Consider the following 17,380-nt stretch of genomic DNA (forward strand, 5'->3'; position numbering starts at 1 on the left):
CTACCCACTCCAGTATCCTGGCCTGGAGAACTCCATGGACTGTATAGTCCATGGGGTTGCAAAGAGTCGGACACAACTGAGCGACTCTCACTTTCACTGTCCAGGGGCTAATTGCGACAAGAAGTTACAAATAGCCGGCACAGTGTCAGGCCCACAGAGGATGAGCGGGTCCCTCTAGGTCACCCCCACCCTGCCTGCTATGCTCGTTGTGTCTGGCTTGGCAGGAGCCCAGTTCAGCAGGATCCAGGTGGCATAGAGCCCACCTTGGGGTGGGGTAGGGTCGAGAGAAAATCCAGTATCCCAGATGGTGGGAACACACTTATCCCCTGACTGCCAGTGTGCCCCATGCCTGCCAATTATCCCAGGCCCTCCCCAAGGGACTTTCCCCCACACTCTGGAGTGGCTGCCAGGGCTCTTAGCCCCTAAGGCCTGCAGCATTGGGGGGTGTGTGGGATTAAACCTCAGAGAGAATTTACCAAGGGAGTGCCTGGGCTGCCTCCTGTCAACCTGGGGGGACTGTGTCTGAACGCAGCCTTGATCAGGAGGTGACAGGACTGATAGGTAAGCCAGACAGGTCTCTAATGCACCAGAGAAGTGGAGGAGGTCGCGTCCTGGGGTTGGGTGTGTGTGGTTAATTATATACCTGCGTGCCCTGGGCAAGTGTGTATGTCTGTGTGTCAGTGACTGTGTGTGGATGTAGTTTTTTCTGTATGTGCGTCTGTGTGTGTGTGTATGTTTACAGGGACAAGGATGGCAGAAAAGGAACCTGGTCTTCCAAATAAGGAGAGGAGGTGCTACGGAGAAGTGGATCCGGACTGTTTCTTTACCGGAATCACATGTGCACACTGTCTTGGTCACATGCTGGCTCCAGCCGCCTCCTTTGCTGCAATGATTTTAGCAGATAAGAACTCCGGTTGATATGGGGAAGGTGAGGGGGGCACTGGGAAGGCTTCAAGGCCAGGGCCCCATTTTGTGTCATCTCCATGACCCAGAACTAGAACAGCCCACACCCCAGAGTAAGTCTGAAAGGGGCTCATATTCACACAGATGACACCTCCCCGCATCTGGCACTTTGTCTTTATTGTCTCACGTGACTCACATCAGCTGTCTTAGGTTGAGATCATTATTTCCATTTTACAGAAAAGAAAACTGAGGCTCAGAGAGCATAAGTGACTTGGCCAAGGTCGCACAACCAGTGAGGAACAGAGGCAGGAGTCTAGATCTGTGTGATCCCAGGGTCTGAACTCCTTCTGGTTCATCACATGGGGAACTATTAAACACTTGTTTTACTGGGCAAGCATTGATTGAAGATCTCAGAGTGGAAGCTCTTTGAGGGTGGGGTCTATGCTTGTCCTTTCACCATTCATTGCCTCAACATTTATTATCTCCTATGTATCGTGCCCTGCTTATTTAACTTCTATGCAGAGTACATCATGAGAAACATGGGGCTGGAAGAAGCACAAGCTGGAATCAAGATTGCCGGGAGAAATATCAATAACCTCAGATGTGCAGATGACACCACCTTTATGGCAGAAAGTGAAGAGGAACTAAAAGCCTCTTGATGAAAGTGAAAGAGGAGAGTGAAAAAGTTGGCTTAAACCTCAACATTCAGAAAACGAAGATCATGGCATCTGGTCCCATCACTTCATGGCAAATAGATGGGGAAACAGTGGCTGACTTTATTTTGGGGGGCTCCAAAATCACTGCAGATGGTGACTGCAGCCATGAAATTAAAAGACTCTTACTCCTTGGAAGGAAAGTTATGACCAACCTAGATAGCATATTAAAAAGCAGAGACATTACTTTGCCAACAAAGGTCTGTCTAGTCAAGGCTATGGTTTTTCCAGTGGTCATGTATGGATGTGAGAGCTGGACTGTGAAGAAAGCTGAGCACCAAAGAACTGATGCTTCTGAACTGTGGTGTTGCAGAAGACTCTTGAGAGTCCCTTGGACTGCAAGGAGATCCAACCAGTCCATTCTGAAGGAGATCAATCCTGGGTGTTCTTTGGAAGGACTGATGCTAAAGCTGAAACTCCAGTACTTTGGCCACCTCATGTGAAGAGTTGACTCATTGGAAAAGACTCTGATGCTGGGAGGGATTGGGGGCAGGAGGAGAAGGGGGCGACAGAGGATGAGATGGCTGGATGGCATCACCGACTCGATGGACATGAGTTTGAGTGAGCTCTGGGAGTTGGTGATGGACAGGGAGGCGTGGCGAGCTGCAATTCATGGGGTCGCAAAGAGTCAGACACAACTGAGCGACTGAACTGAACTGATTTGTGCCAGGATATCCAATGGTGAATGGATGGACAAGGTCCCTGCCTTTATAGGACTCATAATCCAGTGGGGAAAACAGATGACATGTGGGGAAACAGACAACATATTTTCAGAGTAATGAGTGCTAGGAAGGAAATGCAGCAAGGCAATGGTATCAAGCGAATGGAGTAGGGTAGATGGGCCAGGAGGTGGGGGGTGGGGGTTAGGGGAGGGGACCTGCTTTAGAAGTGTCATCACGGAGGCCTCCAGGAGGAGGTGATAATAGAACTGTGATCTTCCTGATGAGGAGTCAGCGTGGGAAGTGCTGGGAAGAGGAGAGTTTGGAGTTTTCCAAGAGCAGCAAGGAGACCTGTGTCACCTGAGCTTTCTGTGGGGGTGAGGTAGTGGCTGTGGAGAGGCTTAAGGGCCAGGTCATGCAGGGCCTGGAAGGTCATGGTGCTCAGGGATGTGGGAAGCCACTGGAGGCTTTAAGAAGGGGTCCCTTGATTTACATGTTAAGAAGATGGCTCAAGGACTTCCTTGGAGGCCCAGTGGTTAAAACGCCATGCTTCCAAAGGATGCATGGGTTTAATCCCTGGTTGGGGAACATGGCCAAAAAAAAAAAAAAAAAATGGTGGTTCGGTGAGCTCCAGAAGAATGAGGAGTAGAAGTGGAAATCTGGAAATTAAATAAGAGAGAGTTCAGGTATCAGATATTGGCAACTTGGACCCTGGTGTTGGCAGTGGGGATGTGAAGAGTGAATAAATAGATCTGAGATGTTCTGGGAGGTAGAAGCAATAGGACTTGCTGATGGTCTGTATCTTGATATCTGAAGTGAAAGTCTTAGTTGTTCAGTTGTCTCTGACTCTGCAGCCCCGTGGACTGTATGTAGCCCGCCAGGCTCCTCTGTCCATGGATTCCCTAGGCAAGAATACTAGAGTGTGTAGCCATTCCCTTCTCCAGGGGATCTTCCTAACCCAGGGATCGAAGCTGGGTCTCCTGCACTGCAAGCAGATTCTTTACCATCGCCACCAGGGAATAATCCCATCTTGGTACCTACTACATAGTAAACATGCAGTAAATATTTGTTGAATGAGTGAAGGCATCTTCTTCATGCCAGGCTCTTGTCCACATCCTCCAGTATAAGACATGTGTGAAGATCCCCCAGGACCCTAACATTCTTCTCCATCCTCTGCCCCAGGGGCTAGAGGCCAGAGAATGCAACCCCAAGGATTGTACACAAACCAGACACTGACCTTCTGGAAAGATTTAGTTGTGCTGAATAAGTTGCTTCAGTTGTGTCTGACTCTTTGTGTCCCCATGGACTGTAGCCTGCCACGCTCCTCTGTCCATAGGATTCTCCAGGCAAGAATACTGGGGTGGATTGCCATTTCCTCCTCCAGGGGGTCTTCCCAACCCAGGGATCGAACCTGCATGTCTTCTATCTCCTGCATTGGCAGATGAGTTCTTTACCACTAGCACCACCTGGGATTTAGCTAGACAGCAACTAATCCTCCCTTTTCTCCCTAACTTATAGCACCAAGAAAATGACAAACATTCAGCTTGGGTTGCCCCAGGATCCTAACTCTTTTGGCATCTGCAGCAGGAGAGATGGGAGCTAGATATGCAGGACATCTTGCAGGCAGAGAGGGTTGGCCCGTCCCATCTTTTCCAGGATACCCCGCCAGGATCCGTAACAGCCAGAACACTGAGGTATTTGTCACGTGACCTCTGGGACAGATCCTGGTAGAAGACTGTCATATAGAAGTGGGTGTCTTTGGGGACATGTTATGAGCTCCTGATAGGTGTCTGAGGTGGGCGTGGGTGTCTGGAAAGAGACTTTGGTATCCAGAATTCTGGATTGCTGTAGGTGCCTGGCTGGGTGGCAGTGAAGGGCAGAGGCTGAGGGAGGGTTGCTCCTAGGTCCCACCAGCTAGAAGGAAACCTGGCCAGGCTCTGGGCCAAATAAATCATTGGGAAGGGAAGAAGAACATTTTCTCATCTGTTTAAAGGGCAACGAAGCATAGCGGTGGTGGGCCCAGAGGGAGGCAGGGCTGAGACCAAGCACACAAGGCTGGGGTTGTTCCCCCCTCTACCCTCTGTCCCCTCCTGTGCTGTCCCACTAAGGACTGTGCTGTCTTTTGCCTGGGCCACTGGTGATGTTTACTGTTAACAAGGATACAAATTAATTGGTAATCAAAACTATTTTAAAAAGGCCCTCTTCAGGGGCAAAGCTCTTGCTAATCCATGTGTTTAATCCGAGCTCATTTATACCATTTCACAGATAAGGAAACAGAGGCTCAGAAAGCTGAAGGATTTTCTCAAGGGCCTCCAGCGTGGCACTATTAGAGCAGGCAGACTGCTAGATGCCCTTGTGGGATCAGCCCCCTCTATCCCATCAGAGGTCCCAGAAGGGGCCCCCATAGGGCTGAAGGGCTGTAGTCATGGTCCTTGTCAAGTCTGTGGGGTGGGCACCCATGGGAGATGTCTCTTCACCCTCCACAAACCCTCTGTGCTCAAGCTCTGGCCGATACCCCTTACCTGGCCCAGGTTCTGAGCCAGGTTCCCTGCAGGCCCTCCTGGGGCTAAGACTTGTTGTTCCCACCCCTGCCAGGGCTATTAGAGAAGTAATTTCTCTTCAACCAGCTGGATTTGAATATGGAAACGATTTGTAATTACTCCAAGTCCTCCTGGGTGGCATTATCACCAGCGTGAGTGTAGAAGGGCAGGGGCTCCCGGAAAAGGAGGTGGAAGCCCCAGTGCAGAGAGGCACCTTGAGAGAGCCTTCTGGAGGTTCCACCTAACTCAGCCTGCTTCTGCACAACACCTGGGAGGTCCTGCTCTCTCCACCCTGCTCTCAAAGGCCCTCCTGCCTTGCTGGTTTCCCCACCCTGCCCCAGTGAACCCCCCAAGTATAGGGTACCATCTCTGTCAGTCCCTCTCTCTGTCTGACCACCTGTCTCTCCTACGGCATATGTTTTGGTGGCTGTAAGAATGGGGTCAAGAACTCTGAGGGCTACGAAGGCACAGAGAAATAGACAAAAGCCTGCTGTCTCTCAGGAGCCAGGCCTCCCAATCCCCTGCACCCAGCTGCATCCTAGGGGAAGGGGGAGGGCCTCAGGGATCCAGCTGCATCACATCTGCAAGAGCCCTTCCCTGGGTTTCTCTGGGCTCTGGGGCTTTAGTATACTAATACTGTGAATATTCATAGAGAGGAAGGCAGGCTCTGGGTAGGAGTGAAGGGGCTGGAGCTGTGAAGGACAGGGGCCTTACCTCGTCGTGGGCATCCCGTGTCCTGAGCACTCTCCTTACCTTTGCCCATCTCCTTAGGACCTCAACTCCAGCCACCCCACTGCCCCTCTCAGTGCCCAAGTAAGGAGGCCCAGGATCACCCACTGCCCTTGGGATGGCTCTCAACACACCGTGCAGATGGCAAGGCCCGCTTGGGCATAGCTTTCCTCTCTGCAGCTGAACCTCCAAACCTAGAGACCTGGGGTGTGCTTGAGGGTGCCCAGTAAGAACCCAGGAGCCCTGCCTGCTGGTGCTAGGCCCAAGGCACAGGCCTCCTTGGGCTCTCGCTGGGAAAGGAAAGGTGCCAGCCCTCCTGCCGGCTTCATCCAACCTCATAAATTCCTTTAAGGTGACAGGTGAGATTCCTTCATCACCCCTTATTACCTCCTTCTATTAAAGTTGATAATCTCTCACAAACACTCATAACAAATGTCACGGAGACTGCTGGAGAGGCGAGAGACGGGGGGAGGGAACAGGGGGCTTTTTCTCTGGTACTGTCCCCTGGGAAGAAGTGGTCTTATCCTGCCCCATATCCAGGAGACACAAATTCAAGGTGCTCCCGCAGAGAAGTGGAGTTGGGATTGGGTGGACTGGGGACTTCCTTGCTCTCCAGGTTTGGCCTCCTCCTGGTCAGACAATCTTCAAAAAGTAGAGTTCCTGAAACCATCCCACCCTCACTGCAAAGCTGCCCCCTGCTGGCTACTCCTCTGACCAGAGCCCTCCGATTAACCTACTTGTCTTTGGCGGAAGTGGTGTGTCCCTGGTCTGCCCACCTTCCTGATGGCAACAAGCGCAGGCCACAAACTGCCCCACCAGGGCCCCAAGTGATGGGCATCTCCCTGAGTGCCATCTTTACCGTGTGGGCTCTGGCCCCACCCAACTGTTCCTGGGTGCATTGCCAGGATGGGGAGGGGGCGGGCCTGTAGGTTTCTGCTGCTTTTACACAAACAGATGCAACATGGGGGCGCCCCTGGCACAGGGAAAGGCACTTGAGGGAATAGACAGGCACTCAGGAAAACATGTAGCACACCGCACACGTGTAGCATCCCCGTGCCTAGGGACATGCAACACGGCCCAGTTTACACAAGAGTATGCACCAAACCGAGCACACTGCAGTGAACATGTGTGGCTCCTACATACAAGTGATGCGCAGCATTCAGCACATACGTGGCACTTGGAAGCTTGCACATATATAGCATCCTTACCCACAGGAACAAGCAACATGCATGCAGGACCTGAGCACACGTTAACGCACCGTGCCTGTGTGTGGCGGTTGCATGCAGAGTCAGGCAACATTGCAGGGCACACATAGGGCACCTGTATGCATAAGCATATGCAAAGTTCAGCGCACACGAGTGGCACCTGCATGCACAGGGATATGCAATTTGCAGTGCACACGGGGAAATGGGGGTGGTAACGCTTCAGCCCTCAGGGTCCCAGAGACTCTGGTTGCGCGAGATGCCTCGGGCCCGGGGTATCTCCGGAGTGGTGTCGCGGATCGCCTCATCCTGCGATCCAGGAGGCCGAGGGAGGGGCGGGGGCTTACCCGGGGCTTCTCCCGCGCCGGCGCCTGGGGCCCAGGGCGGGGAGGGGGAGGGTGCGCTTGGCTCGGCTGGCGCTGCTCCCCCTTTAACAGGAGGCGGCGCGCGTCGCCCCCACCCCCCTCACCCCCCTCCCGCCCCTTCTCCCGCGGCTCCTCGCGCCCAGCCCGGCGCGCGCCCCCTCCCGGGCCCGGCCCGCGCAGGCGCCGCGTCCCGCCTCGGCCGTCACTCGGCCCGGCGCGCGCTGCGGGCAGCGGCCGGAGCGGCCGGAGGAACCTGGTTTGGCCGCGGCGGCGCTCGGAGACCGAGGAGGATGCGGCGCCGGTTTTTAGAGCCCTGGGCTGCGGCCGCCGCCCGCGAATAGGAGGCGGCGCGCGGCGCGGGCGGTGCTCAGGGCGGGGGAGCGGGGAGCCGGGGGGTGGGGGGCGGCGTGGCGAGGAGGCGGCGGCAGGAGCCCGCGCCCGGCCCGGCGCCCGCCCGCCCCGCGCGGCTCCGCGGCGCCTTTTCTGCACCCGCCGCTCCGCGGAGCGGGAGCCTCGGCCCTCCGCGCGGCTGCAGCGAGCTGCCCCGCGCCCGGCCAAGCCCCCGCCTTAGGGATGGCAAACTTGCGCCCCGTGGCCGCCTCCGCCAGCGCCGGCCCCCGCTCCTGCTGCTGACGGCGCCCAGGTGAGTGCTCGGCCCCAGACCGCGACCGGGCCCGCACCGAGCCCTCCCGGCGCGGTCCCGATTTCCTCACCGGCCCGGACTAGGGGCGCTCCCCCAACCCACCTCTGCTGAATTCTCCCCCTCCCGAACTGAGTTCGTTCAGCATCTATTTACCCGCTCGCATCTCTTTGGGAACTTACAAGCCTGGGGCCGAGGTCCCCTTCATCTCTGGTGAGTCCCTTTTCTGTCCCCCTCCTCCTTACCCATCTCTGCCAAAGCCCCTCGCCCTCGTCCCCCAGCTCTGACCCAGACCTCCCCCATCGTTGCCTGGAGTCTTTTCCCAATCTGAGCCTCGATCCGGGGTTGCGCCCCCACCCTTCAATAGAATCCCTCTCTCCAACCTGCAACTCGACTGTGTCTCCCCCGTTAATCTCCCCTCCTCGTCTGGGGCTGAAGCCTGCTCCTCCTCTCCACTTCATCTCTGCACAGAGTCCTTCCCGTCCCCCGTCCATGTCTGCCCAGAGTTACTGCCTTTCCCGGCGCCGGTAACCCGACCATGCTTCCCCCTCTTATTTCTGCCCTGATTGCCCCCTCCCCCATATCTGCCCGGGCGTCCCGCTATCCCTCACCAATCTCTGCTGCAAGTCCCCTCCCCCTCAGCCTGGACTTGGGGCCGTGTCCCCCATGTCCCCCTCTGAGCCCCCTCCTCTCCAGCCTGGGATCTCGACTGGCCCCGCATCCCTGCCTCCCTTGTCCATCTTTGGTCAGAGTCTCTCTGTCCATCCCCCATTCCTCTCCTTCCACCCCCAGGGCATAGAGCTGGGCACCAAACGCACCCTCCCGCAGCCCCGGGGTCTGGCACAATGGCGGGGGTGGGGGTGCGGGTTGTAGGCTCTGAAGTTGGCGGCCACTCCCGCAGTCAGCTGGGTCCGAGGGAAGTCCTCCGCGCCACGGCCAGTGCGGAGCGGGCGAAGGGTCTGGTGCCCGTGGGGGGAGGGGCTCCCGGGCCAAGAGATGCTGCCCGCTTGCCCGCCTCGCCAGCTGCCGGCCGGGCCCCTGGGCGTCCTCTGGCGCCCCCTGCCCGCAGTCCTGGCCCCGCCGCCCCTTTTCCTCCCGCGGGCAACCCTAGGTTTCCGCAGCCCGAGCATCAGCGGTGGCTGCGGGACTGGCACTGGGAAGTCCCTGAGGAGAGGAGGTTGGTGGGCGAGGCCGGGTGCTCCCTCGTGCTAGCAGTGCGGGAACAGTCCTAGCTGTCTGGCCATATGCTCTAGGGATGGGGTGTGGGGTGGGCAGGAGGGCTTATCCCAGGAGCCCTGTGAGCCCCCAGGTACAGACCAGCAGGACTGGACCCTGGATTTGAGGTGGTCTGGTTGGGATTGTTTGGGCTTGGGCAGGTGTCCCCGGGGAGCCTCTGTCTGTCTACCCCATGGCAGTACCCACTAGGTGGCAGGGGAGGTGTGCCAAAGGTGGGCTCTGTCTTGGGCCTGAGGTAGGCAGTGGGGGGAATCCACTTGGCCTTGCCTGGGACAGAGAGGGACCTAGGGAGCATCCCTGGAGCTGCCACAGGGGTGAGGGTCAGTGTGGACCCTGCAGGGTGTGCCCTAGTTGGGGGAGAGGGGCTTGAGGGAGGGTCTTCCCTGGACCAAGATTGACAGATTTCTCCCCTCTTCTTCTCTTGTCTGTCTTCCCCTCCCCTTTTCTTTCCCCCTCCCCCATCACTCTTCAGAAGGAGCTAGGTCCAGTCTAGGGTGGGTGTGTGTGGCAGGCATTTCTCTAATCCACAGTGAGGTCCCAGCTAGTCCCTGCCCTCTTCTCTCTCTCCCAACCTCCAGGAAATGGAGCTGAGTAAGTAATTAGAAACTCAGCTTTTGGTTGGGTGGGTGACCTGGGTAAGCTATGTAACCTTTTTGAGTCTCAGTTGGCCCTCCATAAAATGGGTCAGTGATAACTGCCTCATATATCTAATGGTATCTAATGGTATTAGGTAGATTTGTATAGAGTCTAGCACCTAATAATGCTTGACAATGATAGGTGTGTTGGGCTATTTCCTCTTCAAGGCCAAGGTCAAGCCCCTCTCCACTCCGCACCACTCCTAATCCCAGAGGAGAAAGGCAGGACAAGTTCTGTGACACTGTTCCAGCCTCCAGGATAATAAAGCCAGAAAACAGCTCCAGGGCCCACCATGATGGGTCCAGGGAGTCAGTGACCATTAGTCTCTCCTACTCCTCACCCATCCTTCAACATCCCTGCTAGACTCCTGTGTGATCAGAGGGGCATCGGTGAAAAGCCAAGGCCTCCGAAATACTGGCTCAAGTGCAGAGGCTAGGGAGGTGGAGGAACCCCAGCCAAGGTCCCCCAAGGTAGGCTGCCTCTTAGTGGGGGCCCACACGGGGAATCAGTCCCAGAGGAGCAAATGGGGGCACAGAAGAGCCACTACCTCCCCCAGAGGGAGGAGAGATGAAATCAGGAACTTTCCAGGGCAGATAGTGCTCCAGGTCAGAGTTAGGGGGCAGCTTGGCTAGAGGGCCCCCAAGAGCTGGAAGAGACCTGGCTTTGGCGGGCAAGGCGCAGAGAGAAGGCTCGAACCCATGACGTTCTGCTGGGCCGGAAGCCCTCTGGGCAGCGTGGCTGGGTCTGGGGCCCACCGGGGAATCGTAGCTTCCCGCCTGCCGGGGCAACCCTGACATTGGGGAACAAAAGCTTTCGGTTCCTGTAGCAACGGCGGCTCCAGCTGCTGCAAAGTTCCGGGAGGCGGGCGGAGGGCGGCTGAGTCACCGACCCCTCCCCCGCCGCCTCCACGGCACCGCCACCCCCCGCCCGGGGGGCTAGGGGACCTCATCCTAGAGGTGTGCGGGAGGGCCCTGGAGCCCCCGCGTTCTCACACTCTGCCCGCCGAAGAGGGAGGGGCGGCACCGGGGAGGGTCGCCCCTCCCCTGAGTCTGGCCCGTCGGCTCTCGAGGCTGGATGGAGGGTGTGTGCCCTTCCGGGTGCCAGAGCTCCGCGAGAGGGGTCCTTGAAGACCCAGCCCCCGGCCGGGGCCAGGGCGGGGTACCTCGAGGCGCTGCGTGGGGGTCCCCGCCCGCGTGTCGGCCTGGGCTTGGCCGCGCAGCGAGCGCCGGGGAGGCGGAGGGTGAGTGACAGGCAGGCGAATTGGAGCTGCCAGGTGGATAAACGCGACGGATGTGCGCGCGGACGCGCCCCCTCCCCCATCCGCCGCCCCTCCCCCGCCCGCGGCCCGGGGCAGCCGGCTCCCACCACCCAGCGCCCCTGCTTCCAGCCATCGGGAGGCTAGGGGTCGATCCCAGGGATCCCGAAGACCCAGCTCTTTGCCCTGAGGTGCCCCTCCCCGCCGCGCTACCCACCATGCCCCCTCCCGCTCCAGTCTGGTCTTGGTCCTTCCAGCTGCTGGAAAAGCCTCAGATTCCCTCGCTGGTGCAGAAGGGACGCCCAGGCCTGTGGGGTCAGGGAGGAAGCGGGCCTGAGTGTGCTTGGAGAGAGGATGGGATTCTCACGTTTAGGGTGGCAGCAGGGAGCTGGTGGCTGGAGGAGGGGGTCCCTGAAAATGAGATGACTCCAACCAGCTCCTCACCCCTCTCAGCCCAGAGAGGTCTTGAGGGAGGTCTTGAGGGTCTTTAGCTTATCCCCTTGGTCAACCTCCGGACCCGGGAAGTTCTTCCTCAGAGCTGACCTCCATACTCCTCCTGTCCGCCTCTGTGCTTGGAAGGTTTGGTGGTCTTCCTGGACTTGCAGGTGGCAAAGCTACCCTGAGATTTAACCCAAAGAGCCTTCAGAGGCAGCAACTCTACTCTCAGCAGGAAAGAGGAGAGACTGAGGTTCTGAGAAGGGGGGTAAAGGGGAAAAAGATGGTGTGAAGGGTCTCCCCCACAGACTGGCTCCAAGTTGGGAACCCCAGGGCAGGGATTGGGTCTCTGCTCCACAGAGGGAGAAACTGAGGCTCAGGGAGGCTACTCACAGCTGGTGACCATCTGAGCTGCCTGTGAGACAGGGGTCCTTCTAGGTCCCTTCCCAGGGGAGGCAATCTCTGACCCAGCTTAGAACTGGGCTCCTGGCCTTGTTTTGTGGGTGGGGAGTGATATAAAGAGGGACCCCTAAAAGGTCTTACGTCACTGCAGGAACAACAGGAGTCGTACACACCCGGGGTGAAATACCAGAATTGATGTGAGGGGAGGTGTCTGAAGGAGACTGACTGGAGTAGGGGGCTTGGGCAGGGTTTAGAGGTGGCTCAGTTCTGGAGAAGCCGGGCTGTGGCTCTGAAGGATAAGAGACGTAGTGCTTTTTAGCAAGTTGGAGCTTATGGAGTCTGCGGGAGCCGGGGAGTCTCAGGAGGGGGGACTGGAGGCCTGAGCCGCTGTTGCAGGAACACCAAGGAAGGAGCAGCAGGTCAGATCCTGCGTGCTACTTAGCTGTCATAGGCTGAGCTTCAAAGAACCAAACACCTGTGTGTGTGTTCACAGTAGAGAGTACATTTGCATCTCTATGCATGTGTATGAGTGTCTGGCTCTTGACAGCCTTGTACATGTGAGTGTGTGCACCTCGTGTGCATTGAGTTCACTCATCTGGGGTTTACGCTGATTTCTGTGCATGTGTTATCTTTTCACATGCAGAATGCCTGGCTAGACATGTGTCTGTGCATCCATGCTTTTGTGTGTATGTCTGCAGGGCACAGGGATGTTGGTGAGTTTGTGCGTGGAGATTCCCTGATCTGCTCTCAGTGGGGGAGACAAGGCCAGTTATAATGAGCCCCCTCCTCCCCTCTACTGAACAGTAGCCATGGCCTGAATTTTGCAGCCTGCTTAAAAATAACTGGGGGCAGCGGGGGGATTGGATGTCACTCACCGTCAGTCGCTGGCTTTTGCTGGGGCCTGGTGCTGCAGCAGGCTGGCTGGGCTGGACGGTTGATTTGGGACAGGCACAATGTGGAGCAAGAAGGCCAGGGGCCTGGTCCCTTTTCTAGCTCTGGGGGCAGGTGGAGTAGAGGCGCAGCCTATCCTGGCTTCTGCTGAATAACTCCAGGAGGGTCTTTGGAGGAGGGTTGGGGTGATTCCTCCCCAATCAATGCTCCTGCCTGGAACCTGCTTCCCCTCCTGTCTGTGGCCCAGGATGGGCAAGTGTGTGTCTGTGGTCGGGGCCTGGGGTCTGGCTCAGAGTGGCAGCACATGGGATCTGGGTCAGTGAGGCGTTCCCTGGAGGCTGCACAGGGTTTGAAGTTCTGGGGTTCTAATTCCTGTCCATAGCCCCCCACCCCCTCACTGCCTCTGGCCACTATTTAGACCCCTGAACAGCCACAGCTCCCTGGGGGAGCAGCTGTGTCCTGGGACAACCTAGCCACACCCTGTGAGTTATCCTAGGTTTGTGTAGAGCTTGGGCCTGAAGCCTGAGTAGCAGGGAAGGGGACAGAGCAGAAGGTTATGGGTGGATGTAGGAGAATCCGGGCTGGGGCCTCAGTTCCTGGACTCCAGTCTCAGCCTGGCTTCTTTGGGGGTGATCTTGAACATACTGCCTCCCCTCTCGGAGCCTCATCTTTTCTCCTCTAATGTGGAACAAGCAGACTCTAGGGGCCTATCCAGTGCTGTGAGCTATGCTTTGGGCATGGAGGAGGGAGGCAGTGTGGATCCATTCTGGGGGCAGGGCTGGAAGTGGGTCTCAGGCAGCCCAGGTGAAGCCCTCTGCCATCTGGACAGCTGGGGTGGAGGCCGTGGGCAGTGGCTCTGCCTGACCTGGTAGGTGAGAGACACGTGCAGCGCCCCCACATCCCTTGTCCATAAGGGGGTGACTGCTTTGTGTGTCTGTCAACTCGGGTCCTAGTTACCGTCCCGTGCCTGGAGTCCATTCAGAGCTGCTGGGAGCTCAGCTTAGTGCTTTGGGGGGAGGTGGAAATCAACGAACTCTGGTCTCCCCACCTTGAGCTTGAAGTCTCATGAGATGAGCGAGCTAGCCCTAGGGAGACAGCAGGGGACAGTGGTCTCAACTGGATGACGCAGACTTTCAGGAAAGGGCTCTGGCAGCTAAGAGCAGGGAGACGGCTCGGTGGCCTCCCTGGGCCAGGCCCTAGCAGGCCAGAAGCCAGGCCTTGGAGGATAACCCTTGGAGGGGAAGAGGAGTTAGAGGGGAGCAAGGTACCCATTTTGCAGATGCCTCTCCCACTGGTTTCCAGCAGGAAGTCCACACAGCGGTACTCATGACTTTCATGCCTGCGATGCCCTCCCATGGGCACGGCTCAGGCGGTGCTCAGTCCCTGGCACATGGGCGGTAACTCCTCCCCTTTCTCTCCCACTCAGTAAAGCAGAGTGAGTGAGAATGACATTGTTCCGGGAATAACCTTGATTTGCTCTGATTTATAAAAAAGCAAATCGTTGTCAAACATCGCTACTTTGACAATTACTGCTGGATTGTGTGTGACACGCCTCACAGCCGATCACGACACATTGCGACTCTGAGCAGCGCCGTGCTGGAGAATAATACAAGCTGCGTGGTGGGGCTGGGGCTGGGGCTGGGTCTAAACATCAGCTAAAATGCTGGCGGTGGATGGGACTGATGGAGGAACGGTATAGTCATAGTCACAACTAATGTTTCTTAGGGATGTATGAGATTCCAGACCATCTCCTGTATGCCTTGGTTTAAGAAGTCAGGGAACTGGGGCTCAGAGAGGTCAAGTCTGTTGGCTTAAGATCACACAGGTGGACCTGGGTGACTCAAAAGAACCTAGTCTTTGCCACGAGGCTACAACCTGCAGCAGGCCACAGGGGAGTCAGAGCCCATGCTGGCTGTGCTTGGGGCCACTGACCACTGTCTCTCTCCACAGGGCAAGGGACATAGGATGACCCCAGCCTGTCCCCTCTTACTATCTGTGATTCTGTCCCTGCGCCTGGCCGCCGCCTTCGACCCCGCCCCCAGCGCCTGCTCCGCCCTGGCCTCAGGCGTGCTCTACGGGGCCTTCTCACTGCAGGACCTCTTTCCTACCATCGCCTCGGGCTGCTCCTGGACCCTGGAGAACCCAGACCCGACCAAGTACTCCCTCTACCTGCGCTTCAACCGCCAGGAGCAGGTGTGCACCCACTTCGCCCCTCGCCTGCTGCCCCTGGACCACTACCTGGTCAACTTTACCTGCCTGCGGCCCAGCCCCGAGGAGGCGGAGGCCCAGGCGGGGTCGGAGCTGGGGCGGCCCGAGGAGGAGGAGAAGGAGGAGGAGGAAGCCGCCGGGTTGGAGCTCTGTGGTGGCTCTGGCCCCTTCACCTTCCTGCACTTCGACAAGAACTTCGTGCAGCTGTGCCTGTCGGCCGAGCCCTCTGAGGCCCCGCGCCTGCTGGCGCCCGCGGCCCTGGCCTTCCGCTTCGTCGAGGTCTTGCTCATCAACAACAACAACTCCAGCCAGTTCACCTGTGGGGTCCTCTGCCGCTGGAGTGAAGAGTGCAGCCGCGCGGCCGGCAGGGCCTGTGGCTTCGCCCAGCCGGGCTGCAGCTGCCCCGGTGAGGCGGGGGCCGGCCCTGCCGCCACCACCACGCCTCCGGGTCCGCCTGCTGCCCACACCCTGTCCAATGCCCTGGTGCCCGGGGGCCCTGCCCCACCTGCCGAGGCTGATTTGCACTCGGGGAGCAGCAATGACCTGTTCACCACGGAGATGAGATATGGTGAGTCTGAGCAGGGCCCAGGTGAGGCGGGGGTGTCTGGAGGACTGATGATTCCCATCTCAGCAGATCCTGGGGTGTTCATGTGGTTGTCCACCAGTGTGCCCTCTGGGTTCTGCCTTATCCAAATGTGGGAGTCACCAAAGTGGATTGGGGTGAGGGTCAGACCTCCCTCTGGAGGAGTTTGCAGTCTGGGTGGATGAATGGGGGCACAGATCAAGCAAAGGAGCATGATAAACCCAGGGAGGGGAGCCCCTAGCTGGGCAGTCAGGGAAGGCTTCCTGAAGGAAGGGATACGGGAGCAGAGATGAAAAGGACAAGTGGAAACAAGCCAAGCCAAAGCAGCGGTGAGGGCATTCCAGGCAGAGAGAGGAGCGTGTACAGAGGCTCAAAGCTGGGAATGACCGCAGCAGGCCTTGGCATTGCAGGCGGACAAGGTTGCCTGGAGGCTGGAGTAGGCAGGGTGCAGGGACATCTTCCTGCCCACACGGGTCAGTGAGTTTTGCCTGTGGCCCCAGGGTCAGGGCAGAGGAAGGAGCAGAAGAATGTGAAGAGGCCTAGCTTCTTCGAGGCTGCCTTGGAGGGCTGGCCTGGCTCAGCTCCCAGAATCCCCTGTCTTTCCCCTCTGGGCCCACGTCTTCTGGGACCAAGGCCGCCAGCTTCTGGAGCTTCCTGCTGAGTGGGCAAAAGCTCTCTGAGCCCTTGAGTCCTGCCTGCTGCCCCTCCCACCTCAGCTCCCGCAGCCATAGCCACCTTCTGCCGATTCTCCTTCCTGCAGCTTCAAGGCCCCAAGACCCTCAGCTGGGTCCTATATGTCTGCTGAATGGGTCAGGGACTGGCCAGGGGGCTCAGGACGTGGGGGTGGGAGGGAGGAAGATTTGGGATGTGGTTTCTAGCTCACTAACAAGGAGTTCCCCCACCCCCACCCCTTTCTGGGCCTCAGTTTCCCCATTTGGGATAACAAGTGCTGGTCAACCACTGGGAGGCTTCATGCATGGACAGAAGTCAGAAGGGACCTTCTGGATCAGGCTGAGAATATTGACAGGGAGACGAGGGGTCTTGCATGAGGGCTGCTGGGAGCATTGAAGGAGTAGGACTGTTCCCGTGCCTGCTTTGGAGACAGAGCCCGGAAGTTGGGAGCTGTCTTTGTTACATTGAGTAGATACTGTTTTACTTACATCAGTGTTTTTGGCTGTAAAATGGAAGATAGCCCTGGTTTAATTAGAGATGGTTTATCATGACAATGGCCTCTCCCAGGGCTCTGGGGGAGACGCTTCTCAGCCTCCCCCGTGAGACTTCTGGCATCGTGCCCATCCGTGGCAAGTGCCCAGTGGCCTTGCTCTGGCCTCTCCCCTAGGCCACCTTGGCCTCTCACAGCAGTCGATGAAGCCATCGGAGTGACAGCCAGTCCGTGGGCAGGCTACGAGCCCTGGAGGCTGGCCTGGGATTTAGTGCCTGCAGGAAGAAATTGAATTTCGCTTCTTTGTCGAACATCAGCAGAGAGCGCCAGGCGTATATCAGGAGGCTTATGGCTCCTCCTGCCTGGCCGCCACTGCCTGTCACGGTGTGGGGGCCTCCCCCATTGTGCTCGGCAGAGGGCAGGTTCTTTTGTCTGGCTTTCCCTGTGGTCCATAGGCCCAGTGGTCCGCAGTGGATGGAGAGAGGCTCTGCTCTCCTGGGCGGGCACCATCCGGGCAGGCTGCCATGTGGAGCACAGAGCCAGAAGCAGCCAGCTGGGCTTGGCTGAAGCCGGAAGCAGGAGTTGGTTGGTAGCTGGGGTGTCTTTAGGGGTCAGAGGGGGCCGGTGACGGGAAGGGCACCATTGTTCCCATCATTCTCTGAGCCTCTGCAGGGTCCTCTGGGACTGAGGATGGGTGGAGATTGGATGCTGGTTGTCTCTGGGCATGAAGCCTGATATTTTCTCTGAGTAGGCAACCCTGGGCTTCCAGCTCATGCCCCTTGCCCTGCTTGGCGTGTTGCCAGGCTGCTCCATGGGATGGT

General features: G+C 57.8%; 1 protein-coding gene and 1 long non-coding RNA gene across 15 annotated transcripts in view; both read left to right on the forward strand.

The window, feature by feature from the left end:
* Positions 1–467: 467 nt before the first annotated feature.
* On the forward strand, positions 468–4,500 carry LOC132659239 (uncharacterized). The gene is made up of 2 exons (XR_009599444.1): positions 468–928; positions 1,426–4,500. It is a non-coding gene; the product is annotated as an uncharacterized LOC132659239 (long non-coding RNA).
* Positions 4,501–7,587: 3,087 nt separating this feature from the next.
* The window catches only part of ADGRB2 (adhesion G protein-coupled receptor B2), a 36,664-nt gene continuing 26,871 nt past the window's right edge, over positions 7,588–17,380 (forward strand). For 10 of the 14 annotated variants that reach the window (XM_027965367.3, XM_027965368.3, XM_027965369.3 and 7 more), the window contains exons 1-2: positions 7,588–7,754; positions 14,557–15,382. In XM_027965367.3, coding sequence (XP_027821168.2) covers positions 14,572–15,382 — 811 coding nt within the window. In that variant the 5' untranslated portion in view covers positions 7,588–7,754; positions 14,557–14,571. Of the gene's footprint in view, positions 7,755–10,530; positions 10,864–14,556; positions 15,383–17,380 lie in introns of those variants that run through there. The other 4 variants (XM_042245006.2, XM_042245007.2, XM_042245009.2 and 1 more) reach the window with 1 other exon arrangement.

This window comes from Ovis aries, chromosome 2, assembly GCF_016772045.2.
Source record: "Ovis aries strain OAR_USU_Benz2616 breed Rambouillet chromosome 2, ARS-UI_Ramb_v3.0, whole genome shotgun sequence".
In the NCBI taxonomy this organism is placed as follows: Eukaryota; Metazoa; Chordata; class Mammalia; order Artiodactyla; family Bovidae; genus Ovis; species Ovis aries.